This window comes from Schistocerca piceifrons, chromosome 1 (assembly GCF_021461385.2).
Source record: "Schistocerca piceifrons isolate TAMUIC-IGC-003096 chromosome 1, iqSchPice1.1, whole genome shotgun sequence".
NCBI classification, from domain to species: Eukaryota; Metazoa; Arthropoda; class Insecta; order Orthoptera; family Acrididae; genus Schistocerca; species Schistocerca piceifrons.
This window is the reverse complement of record NC_060138.1, coordinates 930438192-930464601: the sequence shown is the minus strand read 5'-3', so window position 1 is coordinate 930464601 and position 26410 is coordinate 930438192. Positions and strand designations below refer to the sequence as shown.

At 43.7% G+C, this 26410-nt stretch overlaps 1 protein-coding gene across 5 annotated transcripts in view; it reads right to left on the bottom strand.

Moving 5' to 3' along the window:
* The window catches only part of LOC124789890 (E3 ubiquitin-protein ligase RNF34), a 93861-nt gene that overhangs the window by 20099 nt on the left and 47352 nt on the right, over window positions 1-26410 (bottom strand). For all 5 annotated transcript variants that reach the window (XM_047257765.1, XM_047257928.1, XM_047257845.1 and 2 more), the window contains one exon: window positions 3100-3512. In XM_047257765.1, the coding sequence (XP_047113721.1) occupies window positions 3100-3512 (413 nt within the window). The remainder of the gene's footprint in view (window positions 1-3099; window positions 3513-26410) is intronic.

Below are 26410 nucleotides of genomic sequence, written 5' to 3'. Positions count from 1 at the left end.
CAAAGTATGTCATAAAAGTGGAAGCAAATGTATTGTAAGCATAATTTGTGTTTGTTTGTGCCAAGACCTCTGACCAAACTGCATTTTTAAAATTATTTTTGAACTGATTACAATTTTCAGTAGAGAAAAATCGTTTGTACTCATTTTTATTTTCCTCCTCCTTGGGAGTTGCAGTGAGATTAAAGGTTAGTGCATTATAATCTGATAATCCTATATTCACATTTGTAACTGCAACTTCATGTGTGACCACATTTGAGAAGGTGTTATCTATTAAGCTTTCACTGGAATCTGTTGTTCTAGTGGGAGCTGACATGTGGGTGAACATGCTGAAGCTTTTTAGTATGTCTAAAAACTTTTTTTTACTGAACTCTGGACCAATAGATTAATATTAAAGTCACCACAAAGAATTATGGTAGAGTTCTCACTTGAGAAAATGTTGAGCATTTCTTCCAAATTCTTAAGAAAGACTTCAGTATCTCCAAGATGGTGATCTGTAAATTGCTGCAACAATTATTTTCTTCTTTAAACTATATAACTGAATGGCTACTGCTTCAAAATCCTTTTCTATGATTAATGGTTTAGCCAAATTATGAAGCTTTCAAATAGAGAGAGAGAGAGAGAGAGAGAGAGAGAGAGAGAGAGAGAGAGGGGGGAGGGGGGGGGGGAGAGAGAGAGAGTGTGTGTGTGTGTGTGTGTGTGTGTGTGTGTGTGTCTCAAGGACTGCCAGTGTTATTCCAGACACACATCTAGTTATAAATGAGTGTTTGGCTACCAGACATCAATGGAATGCAGAAGCAACACAGATTTGAGTTTACTGCTTTGTTGACTATTATGTTATTAGAGATGTAGTACTGTCTCAGATAGGCACTTATGAGGGTCATTCCAAAGTATTGCCTCCTATTTTTTGTGGTGACTTTGGATGTTCATGCCAGATGTCATTGGTGTAGTGACAATGACTGAACTTCCTCTTTCACTTGCAGGTGGTCCCAATATTCTGCACTAGTTGGCACCAGCTGAGGAGTCTCCTAAAATCGAGTCTGATATGGATGCGGGTATACAGCAGCAATGGGTGCTTTAATTCCTTGCTGCTGAAGAAACTGCACCAACTGAAATTCACTGATGCTTGCTAAAGGTGTAGGAAACAAAACAATAGACGTGAGCAATGTGAGGCAATGGGACGGCATTTTCAAGGTGGTGAAAAGGGTGTGCATAACAAGCCACAGCCTGGTTGACCCTGCACAGCTGTCATCCCTCGCAATTAAGTCCATCTTGACCAAATCATCCGTGCTGAACAGCAGATAATGACCAGAGAATTGTGTGCAAAGCTGAATGTCAGCTGTGATGCCTTGGAAACAACGTTAGGACATCTTTGTTATCAGATGGATGCTTACAAAAGAAAAAACTCACTAAATGGAAATTTGTCGGGATCTGCTGGACCAATAGGAAGCTAAAAATTTTCTGAATAGCATTGTCACTGGAGATAAGATGTGGTGTCTCCACTAAGAGACAGAATCCAAAAGACAGTCTATGGAATGGCGACACGCAAATTCTCTGTCAAAGAAGGAATTCAAGACACAGCAGTCTGCAGGTAAAGTGAGGTGCACAGTCTTTTGGGATATCCTGTGTGTGGTTTCTTTTGGATGTCCTGGAGCCCGGAAAAACTGTAAATTCAGCACACTACAACACAACAGTGACCAAACTGAAAGCCCAAATTTCAAGGGTAAGGCTGAAAGAAGAACAACTTTCACCTGCAACTTGATAATGCCAGGCCCCACACAAGTTTTGTAATCATGTAATTCAATGTAAAATTTGGCTGGACTGTCTTACCACATCCACTGTACAGTCTCAATTTAGTGTCTTCATACTTCCATCTGTCAAAGATGAGCGACAAGATGAACATTTTCAGTATGTGGATGCTGTTGTCAAAGCTTTAAGAAAGTGGTTAGTCTCAACAGATTCCAATTTTTACAAGTGTGTCATGAAAGTTCTTGTTCATTGTTGGCAAAACTGCGTAACAAATGGTGGTAACTATGTGGAAAAATGAGTCTGCAGCTGAAATATTGCTCTATTTAGCTGTGCTGTTGCAATTTATGTACCTCCAGCTGTTACCATGAATAAAAATAGGAGACATTACTTTCAGAAAGACCCTCGTACATCTATCATGACTTTGTCCAACAGCAACACTCTCTGAACACTTAAATATAAAAATTTATATGGCAGAAATGAAGACAAAGCCATGAAAATAACATTTACTTTACCATTAAAGTTCTGTAATCCTGATTTACTTCCTGGTGAAATATTTCAAATTAAACCATATCAGAAAAGTTAATCACTAATTTAAGGTCCCCAGAAGAGATGCACGATTTTCTGTTAGTTGATACTTATTGTCATTATAAAAAAGGCAGTAAATAGTAACACACAGTACAACAACTCTATGGGTGCATGAAAGTTAGCAATACCACGACTCTTAGATTTTATCTATGTAGTTTGATATACTAGATGCACAGAGAAATCCCCCACTGTATAACATGTTATTAAATGTGACCACCAACAAGTTATGGGGAAATCAGGGTGTTCCCAAGGTGGCAAATCCGTTGCCATTACAGAGCAGTTTTGACCTCTTGTGTGTTTTGTTGAAAAGGGGGGGGGGGGGGGGGGGGAGATAGGAGAGGGACGGTAAGACCCGTTAGTAATTGCCCCAGAGTACATGACAAGTGCTTGATACAATCAATAAGGTCTTGTTAGCCATAGAATTAAGATATTTTGTTTCTTCCAGAACTGGCCAATTACATTCAGCCAGAACAAGTTCTTACAGTGTGTTAACCATTAATAATGATGGTATTTTTACTAGGGTTGTTACAAAGTAGGAATAATTATCATACTTCAAGTACCACCATGTCACTTCAGTAACATCTATTTTATTCTCAACTAGTGTACACTTTCAAATGGAAAGCCTCTAATGGGATTTATGCTCACAAAATAAAAATGTGAGAGAACTGTTGCCCTTTAAAATAGAAAACCTGAACAATATTTTTACAGAGATACACACAAACACTTATTTCCCATTACAAAACATACATAACATATGTGCATATTTACCTTAAACTTGGTATCTTTCTGTATGGTATCTTCCTGCTGGACCACTCCATCAATGGACCCATGATTAGTATTACTCCACTGATTTTCAGAGTTGATATCTATGCTACTGCTTCTGTGTAAATTGCTATCATTTGAAATTCTGCCATTACCACTGTCCAAGTCTGAACAAGAATTTGTAGCTGTACTACTTTGGAATGTGTTCGCTGGTTGATCAGCCATGACATTACTGGCAGAAGCAGGAGAATCAGTGTATGATGCAAAATCTTCTGCAGAATTGCTACGCTGTTGTTGCTCTTGCCTCTCCTCTCTCCAAGATAAATCTGTTTGACTATGAAATCCAGTTGTTGCATACCTTGGCACATTATTAGCACCATTGACATGTTGAAGTAGCAAGTTTATCAAGTCATCTTTCTCTGCAAAATTGAAAAAATCATAAATGTCACTTAAGGTTACACATAGAGGTACATAAATATGCAGTGTAGTGGAGGAAAAAAAAATGTTACAAACTGCATACAAAGTAAATGTAACAAGGATAATATCAAAGTGATATGCACCAATAAAAATAGCTTCACACCCCATCCCCACAGAAGAACGGAAAACTGCTGTGAGAAAATAAGGAAGTAGCATGGAAAGAAGGAAGAATTAATGATCCAAGCCCAGCAACAATTATGAATGAAAATAAATGAAATGTGGGGGAAAAATTGTTTCATTCCTCTTCAGCTGTGCCGCAGGCAAGTACGGTGGGTCCCTTTCTCTTCATGTTTCGTATTAACTCTTTGACTGCTGTGGACTCGTTACGCTTTGCTGCTCTCCGTGTGCTGAGGACTTGTTTTAAAGAAGGCCCCTTAGTTTTCCTTAAGCACTATTTGTGTGTTTACACGATCCATTCTGCTGACCTTTCACTGCTGTTGATGAGAAATTTCAATATCTTGTATACATTTCATATTTAGCTATGCATAAGCCGTAATCAACTGTGTGCAAAGTTTATGCAAATACTTTAAAATTTCGTGAAATGCTTTTTCTCAATCTGAAGCAGCACAGTTAACTATGATGAATGACTAGGATAAAATCAGTCCTTTACTGAGCAAAGATGCCAGACTGCAAGATAAGAAAAAAATCAATTATTTTCATCTTCTAGTTTTCTTACAATAAGGTGATAGGTATTTCACAGCAGCCAGAATGCCATCTCTCAGCATGGATAGTAGAATTACGCAAGAAGTATAGCAATGGCAAAGCTGCACTCGGCACACAATGCTGTGAGCTCATCTGTAGCAGTCAAATAGTTAACTGTTATCTGACTTTTGCAGATGCAGTTACATGTAATGAAGTAACTTAACACCTGAAGCTATTCTCACATATATTAAATCAAATCTTTACAGGTACAAAGATTGAGAACCTACTTTGTATAGTATGATCAAAAATGTAAAATTAAGCTTGTCACAAAACACAATAATGTAGCAGGATTATCTTACGATTACAATACTGTAGTGTCACTACTTAGTTTAATTAGAACTTTGAATAATTTGTAAGGAGACACAGTGTAACGTTCTGTCAAGCTACTACTGAGCAGAAAGCGTAGTGTGGCATCATGTGGATTATTACAACATGTACGCAAATGGATTGGGAGACAGGCTAGCCGCACTCAGCAGATAACTGCACCATGCAGTGGTTTCAACCAGAGCAGGCAGGACAGTAACATCACACTAGGACAAGAGGCTTGTTATGAGCTACGCGACTCTGTGCACGGTTTTAGTGCAAAGTAGCAGATTTTGCGGCAGAGGCATTCGGAGTCCAGGAGCACAACCATGACAGCAGGGCCACATCAGATCGCATGATGGCTGGGCATCACCAGCTGCTGCCGTGGGTTTGAGACTGGGTCAAGCCAGCTTTCGCCAGCATTGAGTCTCCTTGTAGGACTTCGTACAACAGTGCTGCTGACCTGCTGCCTGCACTTATCACCGTCCGAGTCTTGCCAGAGAGCAGAAGGTACTCTCTCGTGCACAGCAGTCTTCCTTTGCCTTCACTGTGGATGTCAACAGGCCTGAGCTACCGAAATGTAAGTGTCCACCACAGCATAACACCATCACAACATAAAATGGAGTGCTGCTGACATCATCATCATCATCATCATCATCATCAAGGACGTGGCCCACTGCCAGGCCATCGGGCATTGCTCTGCTTTGTGTTAACATCACAGTGTGCTGACACTGTTCCTTCTTGCCAAGATTGAAGCGGCTGCCTGTGATCCTTTGACAGACTGTATCACCAAAGTGCGACATGTCTGCCTCACACTGCTAATGATCTGATCTGTATCTGAAGCTAATGAAGTTTTGTTTCCCTATCATCAGTGTATCTGCTGGGCCCTACCAGCCTGCTGCTGTGCTATTCACACCAGCAAACGTCACTGGCACTCTTCAGAAATATCAGGAAAGCTGATGTTGCGACAGTGAACAGTGTGCATAATAACCTGCATGGAGAATTGGCTATGAAGAAGCTGTGTATGAGCTGAGAGCCACGATTGTCCACACTCAACTGAAAGCACATCCGGTACAACATTTCAACATAATGTCTAGCGATATTTAAGTGCAAGACTTTTTGGATTGATTTGTGACTTTTTTTTAATTTTTTATTTATTTTTTTTTAATTTAAGGCACAAAACTGCTATGGTCATTAGCGGCCGGTCTGTGACTTAGGAAAAGGTAAAAAACGAAAATGGAAACCAGCAGCAATGGGAACGAAACTCAAAAAATTGGAGAAACTAAAAGCAGATGGAAAGCTCAAAAAACCACTACAGAAAGGGGCTGGTTGTCCCCCAAAAGAGCTTCAAATGACTGACGTCATCTCACTGGCACTAATAAACTCGAGAACGCGATCGGCTGAGCACGTGTCATCTGCTAAAATGGACGATATATCAGACGACACCTGTAGACTGGCGCATAACGGAGTAAAATAGGGGCACTCAAGTAAAAGGTGTCTTAGCGTCCACAGCTGAGATCAGTGGGGACAGAGTGGGGGAGGATCGCCACTTAAAAGATGTCGATGGCTAAAAAGACAGTGCCCTATCCAGAGTCTAGTTAAAATTACCTCCTCCCGATGACGCGTTCGGGAGGAAGAGGTCCAAGCACAGGGAAAAGCTTTCACGTCCCGCAATTTATTATGGGGAAGTGTTGACCAATGTGCATGCCATAAAAGAACAACACGACGACATGAAACACTCCATAGATCGGCGAAGGGAATAGTGCAAATAGCTGGCCGAAGAAGAGAGACCACAGCCTTGGCCGCTATATCGGCCGCCTCATTTCCACAGATACCAACGCGTCCTGGGATCCAGAGGAACGCCAACGAGATGCCCCCCAAGTGGAGCAAGCGTAGGCAGTCCTGAATCCGGTGGACCAGAGGGTGGACAGGGTAGAGAGCTTGGAGACTGAAGAGCGAGCTGAGAGAATCTGAACAGATAACATACTGTATCTGCTGATGGCGACGGATGTATTGGACAGCCTGGAGAACAGCGTAAAGCTCCGCAGTCTAAACCGAACACTGGTCGGGAAGCCGAAATCAATTTGGGGTGTCGCCAACAATATGGGCACTCCCTACACCAAACGATGTTTTTGAGCCATCAGTGTAAATAAATGTGGCTTCCTTCATTTGTGCACATAGAGCAGAAAATGCACGACGATAAACAAGTGAAGGGGTACCATCCTTGGGAAACTGACAAAGGTCACGGAGCAGGCAGGTCCGGGGATGGAGCCAAGGTGCACCAAGTTGTTAAGAAAGTTTTAGGAAAGTGGAAGGGAAGAGAATGGAGCAGTTGACGGAAGCGGACTCCCGGTGGTAGTAGGGAGGAAAGGTGGCCTGGCATACCCTAAATCCAAGGAGGTGTCGAAAAAAAAAAAAAAAAAGGTCATGGGCCAGATTAGCAGGCATGGAAGACAAATAGCTAGCATAATGACTTAGAAGGACTGCTCGCCAATTGGACAGCGGAGGTTCAGCAGTCTCAGCATAAAGGCTTTCCACAAGGCTGGTGTATAAAACTCCAGATACTAAACGTAATCCACGGTGGTGGATAGAGTCGAGACGCCGAAGAATAGACGGCCGAGCAGAGGAGTAAACTATGCTTCCATAGTCCAATTTCGAGCGCACTAAGGCGTGATAGAGGCGGAGAAGGACCACTCCGTCCGCTCCCCAGGAGGTACCATTCTGGACACTGAGGGTGTTGAGGGATCGCAGACAGCGAGCCGAAAGATAGGAAACGTGGGAGGACCAGCACAGTTTTCTGTCAAACATAAGACAAAAGAATTTAGCAACGTCCAGAAACGGAAGATTGACAGGTCCTTGATGTAAAGAAGGTGGAAGAAACTCCGTACGATGCCAAAAATTAACACAAACGGTCTTACTGGGAGAAAAGCGGAAGCCTGTTTCGATGCTCCAAGAGTGGAGGCGATCGAGACAGCCTTGAAGACGTCGTTCAAGAAGGCTGGTCCGTTGAGAGCTGTAGTAGATCGCAAAGTCGTCCACAAAGAGGGAGCCCGAGACATCAGGAAGGAGACAATCCATAATTGGATTTATGGCAATGGCAAACAGTACAACACTTAGCACTGAGCCCTGGGGTACTCCGTTTTCTTGGGAGAAGGTACGGGAGAGAGTAGTGTTCACCTGCACTTCAAATGTGTGCTCCACCATAAATTCGCGAAGAAAAAGGGCCAACCGACCGAGAAAGCCCCAAGAGAATAGTGTGCGGAGGATGCCTGTCCTCCAACAGGTATCGTATACTCTCTCCAGATCAAAAAATATTGCTACTGTTTAGCGTTTCCGGAGAAAATTGTTCATGATATAAGTGGAGAGAGCAACGAGATGGTCAACTGCAGAACGATGCTTTCGGAAACCTCATTGGGCAGGTGTTAAAAGACTGCGGGACTCCAGCCACCAAGCTAAACAGCAATTCACCATACACTCCAAAACCTTACATACCTACTCGTGAGAGAAATGGGGCGATAGCTAGAGGGGAGATGTTTGTCCTTTCCAGGTTTCGGAACAGGAACGACGGTAGCTTCCCGCCATCGTCTGGAAAAAGTACTGTCAGTCCAAATTCGATTATAAAGGCGAAGGAGGCAACGCAGACTATGGTATGATAAATGTAGCAACATTTGGATGTGGATACCATCCGGTCTTGGGGCGGAGGAGCGAGAAGAACAGAGTGCATGTTGGAGTTCCCGCATGGAGAAAACAGTATTGTAACTTTCGCAATTTTGAGAGGAGAAAGCAAGAGGTCGCAATTCCGCTGCACGTTTCTTCAGGAGAAACGCTGGCAGGTAATTTGAAGAGCTCAAAATCTCAGCAAAGTGTTGACCCAATGAGTTAGAAATTGCGACGGGGTCCACTAATGTATCATGCGCAACAGTGAGCCCAGAGACCGGGGAGAAACTAGGCGCGCCTGATAACCGTCGAATCCGACTCCAAACTTCCGAGGAGGGAGTGAAGGTGTTAAATGAGCTAGTAAAGAAGTCCTAGCTTGCCTTCTTGCTATCGCGGATGACGCGACGGCACCGCACACGGAACTGCTTATAGTGGATACAGTTGGCCAAAGTAGGATGGTGTCTGAAAACGTGAAGAGCACATCGCTGCTCACGTATTGCGTCACGGCATGCCTCGTTCCACCAATGAACTGGGGGGTGCCGGGGCAATTCGGGGGTGCAAGGTATTGAACGTTCCGCAGCTGTAAGAATAACGTCTGTAATATGAGTGACCTCATCGTCGACGCTAGGAAAGTGACGGTCATCGAATGTCGCTAGAGACGAAAAAAGTGTCCAATCGGCTTGGGCCAACTTCCAGCGTCTCGGGTGCATATACGGCAGTTGTGGCTGCAATCGAAGGACACAAGGAACGTGGTCACTCGAGTGTGTATCAGCAAGGGCGAACCATTCGAATCGCCAAGCTAGCGGAACAGTACCGACCGATAGGCCCAAATGAGGGAAATTTGTCGTGGAGGCAGACAAAAATGTAGGGGCCCCAGTGTTGAGGCAAACAAGATCCACTTGATGGAAGACATCTATCAATAGTGAGCCATGCGGACAAGGATGTGGAGATCCCCAAAGTGGGTGGTGGGCATGAAGTCCCCAACCAGCAAATAGGGGGGTGGAAGCTGACCAAGAAGATGAAGGAGATGAAGGAGATCAGCTCGTGCCATTGGTGGGAACGATGGAATGTATACAGTACAAAGAGAGAAGGTGTATCCAGAAAGGGAAAAGACTGACAGCACTGCTTGGAAGGAAGTGTTTAAGGGGATTGGGTGATAATGGAGAGTATCATGGAGAAGAATCATGAGTCCTACATATGCTGGAGTGCCTTCAACAGAGGGGAGATCAAATCGGACTGACTGAAAATGGGGGAAGACAAAGAGGTCATGGGGACGCAGCTTTGTTTCCTGAAGACAGAAGACGACCGGCGAGTAGGATCGTAAGGGGATCGTCAATTCATCCCGATTGGCTCGAATGCCGTGGATATTCCAATGGATAATGGACATAGGGTGTACAGAAAATGGAAGAATGTGACCAAGGTTGCCGTCAACTCAACGACTGCTCAGAGCTTGTGACCAACAGCATGGAATGGCACTCAGGCGAAGGCAGAAGATCATGATCCATAGGTTGTTCAGGAGCAGCTCCTGCCACCAGCGATCGGCCGGTTGATCGGCCACCAGCAGTGCGCCTCGGCGACACAGAAGACTGCCGAGGGTGGTTACCGCCAAGTGGTGCTGTAGATGAGACACACCATGGCGGAGAAGGAGAGGAACTTGGTTTCTTATTAGCCATCTTGGAACCATGATGTTTAGATGAAGGAGGAACCGATGGTTGTGAAGTTGGGGAACGTAAAAAATCTTCACAAGTATGATCTTTTTTGGAAGTCCGGGTGTCTGACTTTTGGGATCGAGATTTAGCAGAACCCGATGAAGGATGAGCCATAGAGTGAGCAGGTGGAAGTGGGGAGGTTGAACGGGTGATCTTTGCGCTGGCCGATCTGACGACCGTGTCACTAAAGGTGGCATCACAAGACTGCGTGGCCGCCTCCTTTGTTGGCCGAGGAGAGGCAAGGACAGCGCTGTATTTTCCTGTCTGAGGCACAGTGGGCTTTCGACTGGCGAATAATTTTCGAGCAGCAAAGGTCAACACCTTTTCCTTCACTCTGATTTCCTGAATGAGCTTTTCGTCTTTAAAAATGAGGCAATCTCGAGAGGAAGCAGCGTGGTCACCCATACAGTTGATGCAACGAGGGGATGGAGGTGGACAAGCACCCTCATGGGCATCCTTGCTACACACAACACATTTGGCCGGGTTGGAACAGGACTGGCTGGTATGATTGAACCGCTGACACCAATAGCAACGTGTAGGGTTTGAGACGTAGGGGTTTGGGACGTAGGGGCTAACGGAAATTATCTCATAGCCCGCTTTTATGTTTGATGGGAGCTGAACTCTGTCAAACGTCAAGAAGACAGTACAGGTTGGAACGATGTTCGTGTCAACCCTTTTCATGACTCTATGAACAGCCGTTACGCCCTGGTCAGACAGGTAGTATTGAATTTCCTCATCGGACAATCTGTCGAGGGAGCAGGTATAAACGACTCCACATGAGGAATTTAAAGTGCGGTGCGGTGCGCTTCCACCTGGGCAGGGAAGGTGTGGAGCAGTGAAGTATGCAGCAATTTTTGTGCCTGGAGGGCACTGACTGTTTCTAACAACAAGGTGCCATTCCGTAATCTGGAACAAGACTTTACAGGACCTGCAATTGCGTCGACACCTTTCTGAATAATGAAAGAGTCGACCGTGGAGAAGTCGTGACCTTCGTCAGACCGAGAAACAACAAGGAACTGTGGCAACAATGGAAGAACTATCTGTGGCTGTGACTCAGTGAACTTACACTTGTGAGCAGACATAGTGGAAGATGAAGAAACCATTGCGGAAGAATCCCCCATGATTACCGGCGTCTCCGATGGGGCGCTCCTCCCTTGTGGGGGCCCTCTCTGAGGGCACTCCCGCCTTAGGTGATTGTTCACACCTCAGGTCACACCTCCCAAGAAACGGACAGAGGGACCCCTCCCTGGGCCTGGCCGTTACCAGGGGGTACATACGTGTCCTACCTGTCTACTCGGGGCAGGGAATTACGCGTTACCCCGTCACCGGCTACGCACGAAAATGCGTGGGTCAGCCTTCAGACACGCACAGGGAGGAAAAAAGAGAAAGGGAAAAACAAAGACAGGGAAAAACAAAGACAGGGAAAAGAAGGAGAGAGGTCTCAAACGCTGCAGCGGAGAGAAGGGTAAAGAGAAGAGGTAAGGAAAAGAGAAGGACAAAGGAAGGATGAAGACGTGCAAGCAGAGAAAGCGAAGAATGTGTTACATTTTCGAGTGTCCGTCTCCGGACGTAGGCACAAAACATACTCCCAGAGGGGGAGAAAGGGAAGGAAAGAGCCGGAGGTGAGGGGAGGGTGGGCAAAGATGGGGGATAGGGAAGGATGCGGAAATGGAAGGTATGCAGTTCGGAAAGGAAGGCGGGCCACATTAGCTCGGTGCTCGCTACGCACGTATCCACAAAAAGAGTTGTGGACCCCCTGGGGGTGACTGTTGTTTAAACCTGGGGCCATCAAGTCAGAACAGCAGTCAAAACAATGGGCAAAGGTTGGTGAAAGTGCACCAAAGAAGATAAAGACCATTTTGGCAGCTGGTAAGGTGATGGCCACTATTTTTTTCCCCCAAGGAATTCTCCTCATATCTTACTTGGGAAAAAGCAGAACACAACAGGACCCCATTATGCTTCATTGTTGGAGTGCTTGAAACTTGCAATGGCTGCAGAAGACTGAGGTTGGCATATAAAAAAAGTGCTCTTTCATCATGGTAATACAACATCCCACAGATTAGTGGTAAAAGTGGTGAAACTGCAAGAATTGGGCTTTGAATTGGTTCCTCATCCACCATATTCACCTGACTTAGCCCCAAGTGACTTGTTCCTGTTCCCTCACTTGGAACTTTGGCTTGCTTGTAAGACATTTTCATCAAATTAGGAAGTGATATTTGTAGTCAATGAGTATTCTGCAGAGTTTGACAGAACCTATTTTTCTGATGGGATGAAAACCTGGAAGGTCACTGGACCACTTGTATATTCCTCAAACGAGACAATGTCAAGAAGGTGAGTTTTTATGTAACAAACTTTTTTCCTTGCTTTTTTACCAAAATTTATCAAACCACGCTTGTAGCTGACAAGTGTGCTGTTCATATTATTTTTGGGTTCTTATTTCTGAGATGTAAATATGAGTAAGAGGGAGGCAATGGCAAAATCAGAGAGACAAGGTGTCACTGGAGAGGAGGTTATGCCATTGTTAATCGATTAGTGCAACTGGAGGCAGGCAATACATTTGTGTATAATAAATTAGCAGAGAAGGAGGATGAATTAGGATTGTTGAAATCACACGAGTCTGGGGGTAGATCCAGCTGTTGTGAACCTCGTTGCTCTCTTTTCCGGCAGGTCTTCTAAATTATCATTTGTAGAGGATCTCATGTCATCAGCTGACAGAGGGTTAGTCAGACAAACCGTTGTTACAAATAGCAAGGCTGCACTTTTCAGGGGGAGAAAGTCATTTGTATGTTGCACAGAGGCACTGGACAAAAACTTTTGAGCAACTCCAGCAGGGACTGGTACAGTATTACAGGAAGCAAAATAGTGTGTGGTTTTTCTGTGAACAATTAAATGGTTTTTCTAAGAGGCCTAACAAAGCCATGAAAGATTTTGTTGACATAATTAGAAAGCTTAATGTATACACATATGAGTTAACACCTAGTCAGGTTGTAATTAAGGTGTTAATACAGGAAACTAAGTAAAGGGCACTCTATGTTTTTCTGAGGGTGCAGATTGTTGCACTTAAGAGGTCTCCATACAGAAATGCTATCCTCAGGGTGCACACTGCTGCTCTTAGAGGTCTCCCCCATGCAGTAATTAGGTTGGAATTTGAATTTGAGAAGACTGATGTTGCAACCAAGGTAAGAGATTATCAAAGAGCATTCGGCAAATATATGATGATTTAATTTTGGACATATGGGGCACATACAGAGGCAGTCCTGCCAGCTATTTAATAATAGGGGAGGTACGAATTATCAGTGGTCTCGTGGGAACAGCTGGCAAAGTATAGACCAGCAACATTATTAAAATAATAAAGATAGGGGTGGTCTGGGTGGTGGTAATAAGCACTGATTTAACTTAAGAGGGAACCCCAGATCCACCAAAAAGCATTCCCAGTAAAAGTAAATGCGTAGGCAGAATGCGCCATAGTGGGTGTAATAGGTGGTAAGAGTGTAAGTTTTCATCAGACACAGGGAGGCATGTGTCTATAGTCCCTGGAGAGTTGGCGGGTAGGAGGCAGTGGAACCCAACACATTATAAACTGTGTGCGATAGAACATAGTGATTTACAGCCATTAGGGTCGATAATTATGGAAAAGGTGTATGGAAGTGGTGTCTTATGTAAGTGAGGGCTACAGCATGATCCTTGGGCTATACTGTGTCAGCATCGTACCACAAACGACCTTTAATTATGTGTGGTTGAGCTCAGTGGGAAAACATTTCCACTAGGGGAAGCTGTTTATTTCTAGTGAGGCATCTGCTGTACAAGGTAATACAGTTACACCACATACAATGACATTAAGGCTTAATTCGCATGATTGTGGGACTGCGTGTCAAGTGGTGCTGGGAAGTCACAAGGGCGAATATGGAGCCTGACTGATCGCTATGTACGTTGTGTGGAGTGGAACTACTGGAAAATAGTGACTATTAAATGCAGCATGTTTTACAGTAAAGTATCATCCACACACATCAGAGGTCTGTAGGTAAGGTAGCGCCCGACCATGTGAATGACTTTGGTACTGACAAGTTAAGTTGTTAAAGGTAATATTGGTGCCAATGTTAGAAATCCTGGAGATGGAGGATTGCTGCACGGAAAGTGTAGGCTAGAAGATGGCACAAGATGCTGCTAACACAAGATGCTGCTAAGACAGCATTTCATGATACAGTGAAGCATTTTAAGGGAACAGAGGACACAGATGGAAGAGATGTTAGAGTGTCAGGACTTTTTTACCGTGAGGCCCCTGGGATGAGAATTTTAATTGTACGAAAGATGTCGCAGATATATAGAGGAAATATTGATTCTGTTGCGATTACTGCCATTTGAATAGTAAGGCTACAACAGGTACCTACCCAATTCACACACACACACACACACACACACACACACACACACACACACACACACACACACACACACACACACACTCTGATAGTCTTTGGCAGTGCCGTACTTCTCAACAATGTACTTGAAGAGTGGGTACAAGTTCAAAGTGGCTCCAGAGGATAGAGTGGCTAGTGTGTTTTCAGCATCTGGGGGCGTTTTACTACTGAAGAATACCATTTGGTTTAAAGAATGCACCAGCAGCCTTCCAGCTTTTGTTGGGCCAGGTGCTGAAAGGATTGAAGCTTCATCAATGTCTAGTGTACCTAGATTGCATAATTAAACAATGGAAACGCCAGGTTGGAAAATCGGCAATATTACAAAAAGGATAGATTGCTACTCACCGCAAACATGACCCACTGAGTTGCAGAAAGGCATAACGAAAAGACAGTTTTTGGCCAAAAAACCTATCCACATAAGCAAGCACACCTCATGCACACATGACTGCTAACATAGGTAGGTCTAACCGGAATACAACTGTCATAAATAACAATCTGGAATGGGGCAGGAGGGGAGCAGGGTACAGGTGGGGGAAGAGAAGAGCGATGTTTAGTGGGACATGCAGAGACTAGATAGTGATATGGCGAGAATGCCAGGTGGAGCGTTGGGAGGTGAGTTGGGGGGGAATGGAGAGGACCAGTCACTTGTGCACGAGGTGTGCTTGCTTGTGTGAATTTGTTTGTGTGTGTGGTAAACAGTCTTTTCATTGTGCCTCTTTGCAGTTCAATGGGTCATCTTTACAGTGAATAGCAATCTACCCTTTTCCTGATATTTTAGACTACATGTTTTTTCACTTGTATGCAAGAATATTCACCAAGGAATTGAGGAGGGTGTTAAAGAGGTTATGTAAGAGCTAAATGTTGCAAGTTGTGTTGGCAACACCAATCATAGATTACATCAGCATTTTCTCTCACGACTCCTCTCTCTCTCTCTCTCTCTCTCTCTGCAATGGCCAAAAATATTCCCTTGACTCCTCCACTACCCATGGTGTGAACCGTCTGTCTTTCGTGCCACTTATAACTCATTCAGTGACATGACACGTTAATAGGAAGAAAACAGGATGAAGTCAAGTGATACATCAAATAAGAGCACAGAACTGAAGTAAACTTTACTTCAAAGACACACAAAATCAAGGAATTTTTAGCACTGATCTTATGGGTTTTTCACAGTGGATAAAAATTTATGTCGTAGAATTGTGAAAAATGTAAAATCGAAGTTCCACTGTAATGTTGTCAAGTCCATACACTCAAAAAAAAAAAAAAAGAACTTTGTGACAGTACCGTGGCCCTTACCAAGCAACAAATCATGTGAACATGGAACTTCAGTTTTCAAAAATTTTACATACTTTATGTCTACAACAGCTGTCAGAGGTGAGTCAGAATCAATCCCAGAGGGAATAAAGTGCAAACAAGGAAGAAAGCAAGAGAGATGGAACAGGAAAGTAAACGAAAGGAGGAAAATGTCCATATACCTCGTATGCTTTAAGTGTTACGGTCAATGAAGTAGTTAATGTGTTGTTTTGTTACGATTTTTGCAATTTTGCTTATTTTGTTTGTTTGTGTTTGTTACAGATTGTTAGGATAATTAAGGGTAAGTCTTCAGTTGAAACCTCCAGGCTGAGAGGCCGTGGTCAATATACAACTCTGCAAAATGGAAGCTTATCCACCCAGACTATATGGACTGCCAAAGGTACATAAACCACCGGTCCCGATGAGACCGATTGTGAGTGCTATAGGATCTCCAACACAAGAAGTGGCCAGATATCTCGCCTGCTTGCTGCAACCATACATTGGCAGAACGGTCAGTTACATTAAAAACTTGGCGCATTTTATTGAAAAACTGAGGGAGATTAACGTCAGCCCAAGTGATTCTTGTGAGCTTCGATGTACTGTCATTGTTTACCATGGTGCCTGTAAACAAAGTTATTATAGCAGATATTTTTCCGAATGACATAGTGGGTTTATTTAAACACTGCCTGATGACAACTTATTTCCAGTACAACAACAAGTTTTACGAACAGATTGACAGGGTGGCGATGGGAAACCCTCTCAGCCCAGCTGTTGCCAATTTACTTATGGAGATCTTCGAACAGCGAGCACTGCAGACTGCCAGTAAAAAGCCAACTAAATAGTAATGCTATGTTGACACATTTGTAGCGTGGACTCATGGTGAAGAAGAGCTGGATGTCTTCTTGGTGCATCTGAACAGTATTAACCCGAAGATACAGTTTATGATGGAGAAAGAGAGCAACAGTCAACTCAATTTCCTGGATGTGTCAGTAATTAAACGGGTGGATGGGACGCTGGGCCACAATATATATAGAAAGAACACTCACAAGGATCGATACCTCCACAAGGAATCAAACCATCATCTCAGGCAAAAAAGAGGCGTCATGAAAACCTCGATGGACAGAGCCAACAAAATCTGCGAGCCGGCTTACTTGCAAGATGAATTAAATCACTAACGGTCAGCCTTCATGAAAAACGGATATACCAGTAAGGAAATTGATCGAGCCCTCCATCAAAGAAGAAAAGAAGCCAGAAGTCAAGAGCAACAACGGTCACCTACTGGAAAAGTTTTCCTACCATTCATTAATACAGTCACAGAATGTATCGGGAAAGTTCTGGGCAAGTATGGGATCGAAACAATCTTCAGACCCACCAAGAAGATTAAGGAATATTTAAGAACTGCAAAAGACGCCCGACACCGCCTAGCAACACCTGGGGTATACAAAATTCTATGCAGTTGTGGACAAGTAGATATTGGAACAATGAAAAGAAATGTAAACATTCGCTTAGCGAAACATAAAAAACTGCCACTTAGGACACATCAAAAAAAAAATCGGCTGAGCATGTTTTTCAAGATGGGAACCACAAAATTAAATTTAATGAGACAAGCGTTCTAGCACGAACATCTCATTATCATGCGCACGTGTATAGAGAAGGAAGAGAGATTCACAAACACCATAATAATTTTAATAGAAAAGAGGAAGTTTTAAAGTTGGACAAAATATGGATGTCGACGTAGTGCCAGCAGAATGACAATCTATTACTCTTAATCGAGAATGACTACGACTTCCAAAGATAGGCATACTGTCAGCATCACGTGATGAATGGTGGTGCCCTCTATGCGCTATATAAATGCGAGAGTACCTGGAGCCTCAGTGGCAGTAGCCCGATGACCTCAGAAGATGTCTCCCGCAGATTGAGACGAAAAGTTAGGTGGAAATTTTATACATCGACCATGGCCTCTCAGTCGGGAAGTTTCAACTGAAGACAACACTGGCCGTGAAAGCCTACACTCTATGATTAATTACGGGTAAAGTTATGTGTATTTAAACTAAGCAAAAGATCCAACAATTGTAGCTTAAGCATCCAGGTGTTCTATAAAGTCATTAGAATTCTGGATATGGCGATCACATTTTCGTGTCAGTGGTCCCAACAGCGAATTAACATATTTAACGGGGAAATACATGGGGGCTGCAATATTTCTCACTATTGGGGGAAAAGGGGACCCATCCTTATTTATCTTTGGTAGGCCTGTACCAACAGACTGCACTTCTCCCCCCAAGACTGTACAGCCGACCAAAGATACGTAACGATGTGAACCCTATTCTTCCAATAGTGAACAATATTGGGAAGACTACTTATTTCCTCTGTAAATTTTTTTATTTTACTGTTTGGACATCTCTTAGGCTAATGTGACCATCATATCTGGAATTCAGAGGACTTCATAGAATGCCTGAAGACTCTTAAGCTACAAACATTGAATCTTTTGGTTAGCCTTGATGTTTTATCTTTATTCATGAATGTACCTCTGCAGGACTCATTAGAGTTTATCAGCATTAAGTTTCAGGTAAGACACTGTGACATTGTTCAAACGTGAACTTACCTCAACTTATTTCTTATTCAATAACCAGTATTTTGAACAAGTTGATGGTGTCGCCATGGGAAGTTCTCTGTCTCTCATGGTAGCTGACTATTTTATGGAAGACTGAGCAAAAAGTGCTGCAGTTCACAAGTCCCCAACCTTCCTGCTTCTGGTGACGTGTAGACAATATATTTGTGATGTGGGTCCATGGAATAAACACATTACCCATGTTTCTCTAGCATTTGAACTTTCTCCAATCAAATGTACAGTTCCCCTTGGAACGGAAAAATATGGCATTTTACCATTCCTGGATGCCATGGTTAGAAGAAAAGTTGATGGTACACTGGGACAGAGTCTAACGTAAACCAAATCACAGAGAGTTTTATTTACAGGCCACAAAATGTCATCATCCTGCATGATGCAGTGGTGCCTTAAGCTCCTTCGTGCATAGAGCGCATGTGGCCCCAGATACGTAAAATCCACCCGTTGAGCTACAACAGCTAAGAACAGTATTCAAACAGAGTGGCTTTTCTGATAGATAAGTCACACATTCTGTTCTAAGCAGGGACACAAATGACTATGCGGCGGCACCCACAACAACAGCATTCTTCCTGTATTTTGGTGACATGTCTTCAGGAATAGAAATAATCTCACAACATCAAGTGTGGCCACAAGGAAAATTGAGGAATTTGTTGCGCTCGGTCAAAGACGATCTTCTTCTTAAGAAACATAGCTTGCATAAGATCCCATACCAATGTGGGAAATCTTATATGGGGCAGACATGCTAAACCATGCAAGAACATTGTGTTAACACTACTGTCATATACACCTGGGCCAACCTGATAAATCAGTGGTAGAAGAGCGTAGCCTGTACATGGGACATTGCACGTTTTATGAGAAGACCGAAGTTGTACCCTCAGCATTATCTTTCTGGGACTGTGTCCACCGTACACACAAATGTGGCCTCCTTAAAGACAATCTTAACAAGGATGGACGTCTTCAATTAAAAGCGGCCTAGAATACACCACTAGCTGCCATTAAATCAAAACAGAATAAACAAGAATTTTTATTCGTAACGCAACACAGCACACTGCTGACATTTAATTCACCACAGGAGCATCTGGCAGCACAGTCACTGCCCACAGTGCAAGCGCAAAAGGTCTCTACAGTTCCTGGCAGGGGGCACTAAGAGCACCACTTTCCTCCAACTCCAAGCACCTTCCTACAAGTGCATATTGCCTCCTCCTGGTCTGACTAATTTCGAAGATGGCGTGCACCTATATCAATCAGTCATGCTTTTTAGCAGTGACAACAGCAGCTAGCACCATCTGAAGATGTTGAACAGTTGTATTGACAAAAATATTGTGAGATTTTCACAATATGATCCAACAACAAACCCGAGAAGAGTATTTGCACCCCACAATTACATTTTGCTACCGAGTTTAGTGTGTATAGTCTAGTGCTGTTCAACAACAAAGAAAATTATGTGAAATGGAGACAGACACAAATGAATTTTAAATCATATCATCATGTGTCACATGTAACATATGAAAGTTCATTCAAGGTGGGAATCAAAGTCACTCATGATTTCCAAACTCTGTGATTGGAAAAAAGCATAATCACGTGACGTCTATTTTGATTAATAGATGCTTATAATGGACAACATTTTATCACTAGAAATACCCCAACAAGATCTATTTTAAGAGAAGTTTTTTTTACAGCCTTAGATGCACAACAACAAAAATTATCAATGAATAGTTTAGATCATACCTAACAGTCATCTTCAGATCCAACTAATAAAATAAAATAAGAAACAACTTACAGAATTTTGGCATTCTAATAATACTGGAGTTCCCCCAGATGATAGGTCAAAATCCTTTGGCAAGAGTAAGAGTACTGCATATTTTAAAAATTTTCCACTGTGTGCCTACACATCCTATCTACCGGCACCTTTCAAGTTTGCGACAACCCCACATTGTGGTACCATCCAAATATCTCAGTGCTGTAACAAAGTTGGCACCTCATATTGATACCACAGAAGAAAATAATGTGGAACATTAGTCACTGCCTCTGCATTGCTTTTCTGAGGGGCCACCTCCATCCAGACAGTAGCAATACATTCATATTGATTTTGCGGGACCATTATAGAAAAAACAATGGTTGTTAGTGGTTGACACGCATAGTAAGTTTCCTTTTGTTGTTCCTGTGACATCCACCTGTCTTTAAGGTCTTCCAGAGGTCACTGTCTTGGAAAATGGCCCACAATTCACAACAGCCAATTTCCACCAGCTTTGTGCCGCCAATGGCATACATCATGTGACAACTGCACCTTTTCACCTTCACTCTAACACAGGGCTTAACAACTGGCCGGTTTTGAGCGCGAGTACTCGCGTCTGCTCGGGCACGTGCTCGCGAGCAGGTGCAAGGTCGCGGAGTAGGGAGGGAGGGGAGGTAGGGGAAATGCGCGCGCACGTTTTAATGTGATCTCGCGTTCTTAGCAGATTTAACTAGCCATCTGAATGCTTTGAACATTTTACCACAAGGTAAAGCTCTGCTAATTACTCATTTCATAGATCGAATACGAGCTTTTAAAATGAAATTGACACTTTGGGTGAGTCAGCTGGAAACAGGAAACCTAGCTCATTTTCCTAAATTATCATCCATGCAAGATCTTCACAAAGACTGTGAACGTTATTCAAATAGTTTAGTTGATCAGCGCTTTCAGGATCTGACAGCACTAGACAGTGATTTTGATTTGTTCTCTGCATATTCAGCGAATATTTAAGAGATTCGTCCTGAGCTGCAGCAAGAAATTATTGACCTGCAGTGTGACAGAGAATACAGAGACAAATTTCAGAACAAGAAAAACATTTTGGAATTCTACAGACACTTTCTTCAGGATAGATTTCCTCGTTTGCACAAACTGGCGGCTACAATAATATCAATGTTCGGTTCCACGTATGTTTGTGAACAACTGTTCTCTGCAGTGAAATGTAACAAGACGCGCCTGAGAAAAGCATTGTCTGATCGAAATTTAAACTGCGCGCTGCGCCTAAAATGCACAAGAACAATTACTCCGAACATAGACGCAATTGTAAAGAGCAAAAAGTACAAGATAATCGAGAATCCCACACTTCAGTGACACCTTTTATTGTGTAACAGTTCACAAATTAATGCGAATGTAGAGGCATACACTAAGCTAATAAAATTGTGTGGCATGTGTACATTCTCCTTTATTTGTTTCATTTGTCGCAGTAGTAATTCGTGAGTGATATCCCTGCAGGTGGCCGCGGATTTACATTGACTGGCGGCAGCTGTTGTGTGCCCCATGTGACTTTCCCCACTCTCCGCTCTGGTCCGGTAGTGGGGGTAGCGTGCTCGCGTAGCTCCGTGCTCGCGCCTTACTGCTCACAGCTTGCTCCGCGAGCACGTATGTTGTGAAGCCCTGCTCTAACACTAAAGCAGAACCCTATGGCATCTCCTGCAACCGCCATAGAAACAATTCATTCCACCAGATCAGACAAAGTTGCAGCCACAAGATGTTGACTTCCACATAGTTTTCGGGAAGAAACAGCATTGGGAATGCGGAGTCATTACCAAAGCAATTGGACGTTGTTCATACATCAACCAAGGTTCTGCAGAACTGTAGCGGTGCCACCAAAACCAGCTGTGGCAGGCGTCTGAGGTGTCCAAGATTCTGCCGCAGAGTGTTTAGCCACACTTGGCACGGCACAGAAATCGCGTGTCTCCGCACTCACTGACTGGCCAATCTACTGTCGTGCCCATAGACCTCAATGCCCTGCCACTGCCACTAACACTGGCACCGCTGCCAACATCGCCACCTATCCCACAGCCTGAACTGATGTCTATGGACATGCCACCCACCATGTCATCACACCACTCCAATAAATCCCTTTGCCATTCACCTGACCACAGCATCTGCATCTCTGGTTGCAGATGTGCACTCGGGCTGGTTTTTTTTTGCCAGTGTTACCAGTAACTCTAATGAAGGATATCAGGGTGTGGGCAGGGATGTGCCATTGGCCATCATTACACCTTCCATGCCTCCTGGTCTGCATCCACATTCAGTGCCCACCCCCTATCCTCCTCCACCTCTGCCACTGTCATGTACGTTCGCCCTACATGACAGATGTTTGTGGGGTGGGGGAGGGGGAGGAGGAATGAGGTGTCATTCAAAGATCACGGTGCCTTAAAAAGCTCAGAACATCGCATCAATACCACAGAAGGTAACCATGTCTGACTACATGCTGTGACAGCGAATGGGAGGCGATGGCAAAACCACACCATCACTCAGCTTCACAGTGCAACCACACTGAGATGCCGATATGCAGCCAAGCAGAGGAAGGCTCATCCCAGTTTGTGATCAATTAAGATGACAGCATCATCTCAGATACAGCACCATTGTATTTCCTGTCTTATGCTCAACTCCAAGTGAGAGGGGGTCATGGGACTAAATGGCCAGGTTTCAGTCCCACAATTCCAAAGTTACTCATGAAAGAGAGCAGGTCTGCTAAAAGTGGATGGATCCAATCAAAGGAGTCACATTATCAAACAAGAAAGTTAAAATACACAGTGGAAGGAATAAAACAGTAGACCAAATCCAAAAACTGGAAAAAATGAGCGGTCTTTCCATGGCTGACTGGCCATGGGGTCTCAGACCGAGAAAACGAAGAGAGGCCCCCAATCACCTAGCCTCTGCTCTAGGAGTAAAGCAAAACCTTATATCTGAAAATAAATACCACTTTCACAGAGGAAACTGAGGACCATCCATGAATCATCTGCTAACATTAAAATTAAGGCACCTAGAAGACTATACTTAGCACAAAAGGCCAAAGAAGGGTACATTCCACCAATATATGGGATACCGTCAGTCTGGCTCCACAACTACATTGAGGAGGTGGTTTGTTACACAAGAGGAAACAATGGTTGAGCCTGGTATGACCAATGCGTATAAGGCATAAGATAGTGGACTCTTTCCGAGAGGAGTGGAAGGAAGGGCATCAAACCACAGTAGTCTCCTTGATTGTGTGAAGTTTATTCCTGAGAGCAGTAGTGCACCAGATGTCATTCCACTTTTGGGCAAAGAGAGATTTGACATACCGTATTTACTCGAATCTAAGCCGCACTTTTTTCCGGTTTTTGTAATCCAAAAAACCGCCTACGGCTTAGAATCGAGTGCAAAGCAAGCGGAAGTTCTGAAAAATGTTGGTAGGTGCCGCCACAGCTAACTTCTGCCGTCGAATATATGTAGCGCTACACAGGCATGCTTTGCAGGCACAAAGATAAATACTGGCGCCAAAACCTCTGCGTCAGTAAATAAATTTAAAAAAAGAAAAAGGTGGAAGACGAGCTTTTTTCTCCGCCCCGAGTTTCGACCACTGCATTTTCATACATTATTCAACGAAGTAAATACAAATTCCGTATTGTTCATCTTCGAATGTAGCAGAATTTCAATGTAATACGAAAATCCGACTGGCAAGACTGTTTGGGATGTTTGTCAATATGGCCAACTCTACGTTCTGAATTTTTTCCCACCTGTGAAAAGAGATGGTTGGTAATAGGAACCTGATGAAATGTGAATCACATGCAGTATTCTCTTCACTATAAGAATAATACGAATATAAACATTTTGCAATGTATTCTTTCGTGTTTGCTGCTATCTCATTTAAATCCTGTCTGCCTAATAAACTACGAAACTCGAGTGAGACAACAGCAAACGCGGAACAATATACGTATCGTTTCATGTTTATATTCATAATATTCTTATGCCTAATAGTGATACAGTTAGAAATGAAGCACGGCAACTGACTAGATTTTTAAATCTAAGGTGACTAATTTCTGTGCAGAATTTGATGTACTAACGAAGCGGCCGCAAAGATTTTCAAACGGAGAAAAATTTTCGCCTAACTCTCGTTCAGAACTATATTCTACCATACGCGGTCTATTATTTGGTTCTTGTTGATCATCATCAAAGAAAGCAGCAGTGTAAGTAACAACAAATAGCAGTCTCATGCCGTTGTTTCGGTTATGAGACAATTCCTCTCTTTTTTATTATTGTAAGCGGCGGTAGCGCGCACAAAAGCAAGCCATGCCGCGAGCGGTGACAGGCCGTAAACACGAACTATCAGAATGCGACAAACAATGCATGACGCAGTACAGTAATGCATTTTCAGCTTAGAGTGACGTAAACACCTATAACAAAGAAAACGGCACTTATCAGAGCAAAGCAAAATAAGCAATCGATTCAAACCAGACGAAGCGCGTGAAAAAGGAAGGGTACCCGCATAAATACGGATGGATCGCCTGACGCATAGCAATGGCTACCTGGTAAAGCTTAACTGCTAAGCTTACGACTCGAACCAAACTACTGCAGCTGCATCGTCGTTCATTCGACCTAAATTGTGTCTCATATTACAATGGATCAACTTTTGTTTCGATTTGGAGGTGCGGCCCAAAACTTTTTCTCCCCTTGAATTTCGAGTCTCAGATTTCAGGTGCGGCTTAGATTCGAGAATTTTTTTTTCCTTTATTTCGAGTTTCATTTTTCAGGTGCGGCTTAGATTCGAGTGCGGCTTAGATTCGAGTAAATACGGTAGATCCACATATCCACAGCTGGAATTATGAAAAGGAATGGGGGTTAAGCATCTGCTTCGCTACCCAAATGGTCAGCCAGTTCATTCCCTGGGATACCCACATGACTATGGACCGAGAGAAAGATAACTGAGCAGGCAGCATAGCCAAGGGCAGAGAGAAGGTAATGAATAGCAGAGACTAGAAGTTTACGAGAGTCATCGGTTGATTCCTGCAGGATGTTCATCAAGTCTGTGCACATTAAAACATTATGGAGGGACGCCCGAGCGGCAAAATGGAGGGCCCTGTTAATGACTAGCAGCTCTGCTGTGAACACAGTACATGATCCCAACAATAAATTGTGTTCTAAGCCAGGAGGAGAGGTGAAAGCATATCCTGCTGTATCTATCGTCTTAGAAATGTCAGTGTAGAAGATGGCAGCACCCTGCAACTCTGCAAGGATGGAACATACAAGACGCCAAACGACCATAGGGGTAATAGCGACCTTAGGACCCTGGAATTGGTTGGTCCTAATCTGTGGTCTAGGCACCATCCGAGGAGGAGGGGGGGGGGGGGGGGGTGGGGTTATGAGAGGAAATACAGGGGGGTGCATTCCAGTGAGTGGACATGGATATCTTGACAGAGAGAAGTGAGATGCATTCCAACCGGCAATCCCACCCGCACACCCTTGGGAGATTGTCGGGAAGGAAACATCCCTCATTTGTTGACAGAACAGGGTACATGGGACGGTCAGGGAATTTGCAAATGGTGATTACATAGGAAACCAAACGTTGGCTTCTTCGTATTTGCAGAGGAGGAATCCCCGAAGACTGTCTGTCAATAAGACTAGTGCGAAAGGCACCAATATCCAAATTCACACTACAATGTTGAACAGGTTCAAGTATTTTCAGAGTGGCAGGAGCTGCTGAGCCATAAACCTGACTACCATAGTGTAGTCTGGACAAGACCAGAGCACAGTAAGAATGGAGAAGAGCAGCACAGTCTGCACCCCAAAATGTGCGGGTCAGGAGGCGGAGAGCATGTAGGCTTCAGGTGGCGAATATAACCAGAGGCACAACAGAGGTTACAAGCTCATTGATGGTTGTGAGGAAGAGTGTAACAATACAGTACCCTTTGGGATACCGTTCTTCTGAATCCGAGGAGTGCTGAGTGAAGTGCCAACTCTAACCCGGAAGAGCCAGTGGGATAAAAACTCGTGGATAAAAATTGGAAGAGGGCCACAAAAACCCCAGTCATGGAGGGTAACTAAAATGGCTTGTGTCGTGCAAACAGTAAAATTCAGAGGCGGTAGTGTTATGTTGTGGTCGTGTTTTTCATGGAGGGGGCTTGCACCCTTCATTGTTTTGCATGGCACTATCACAGCACAGGCATACATTTAAGCACATTCTTGTTTTTCACTGTTGAAGAGCAAGTCGGGGATGGCGATTGCGTCTTTCAACACGATCGAGCACCCGTTCATAATTCACGGTCTGTGGTGGAGTGATTATACAATAATATCCCTGTAATGGACTGGCCTGCACAGAGCCCTGACTTGAATCCTATAGAACACTTTTTGGATGTTTTTGAAC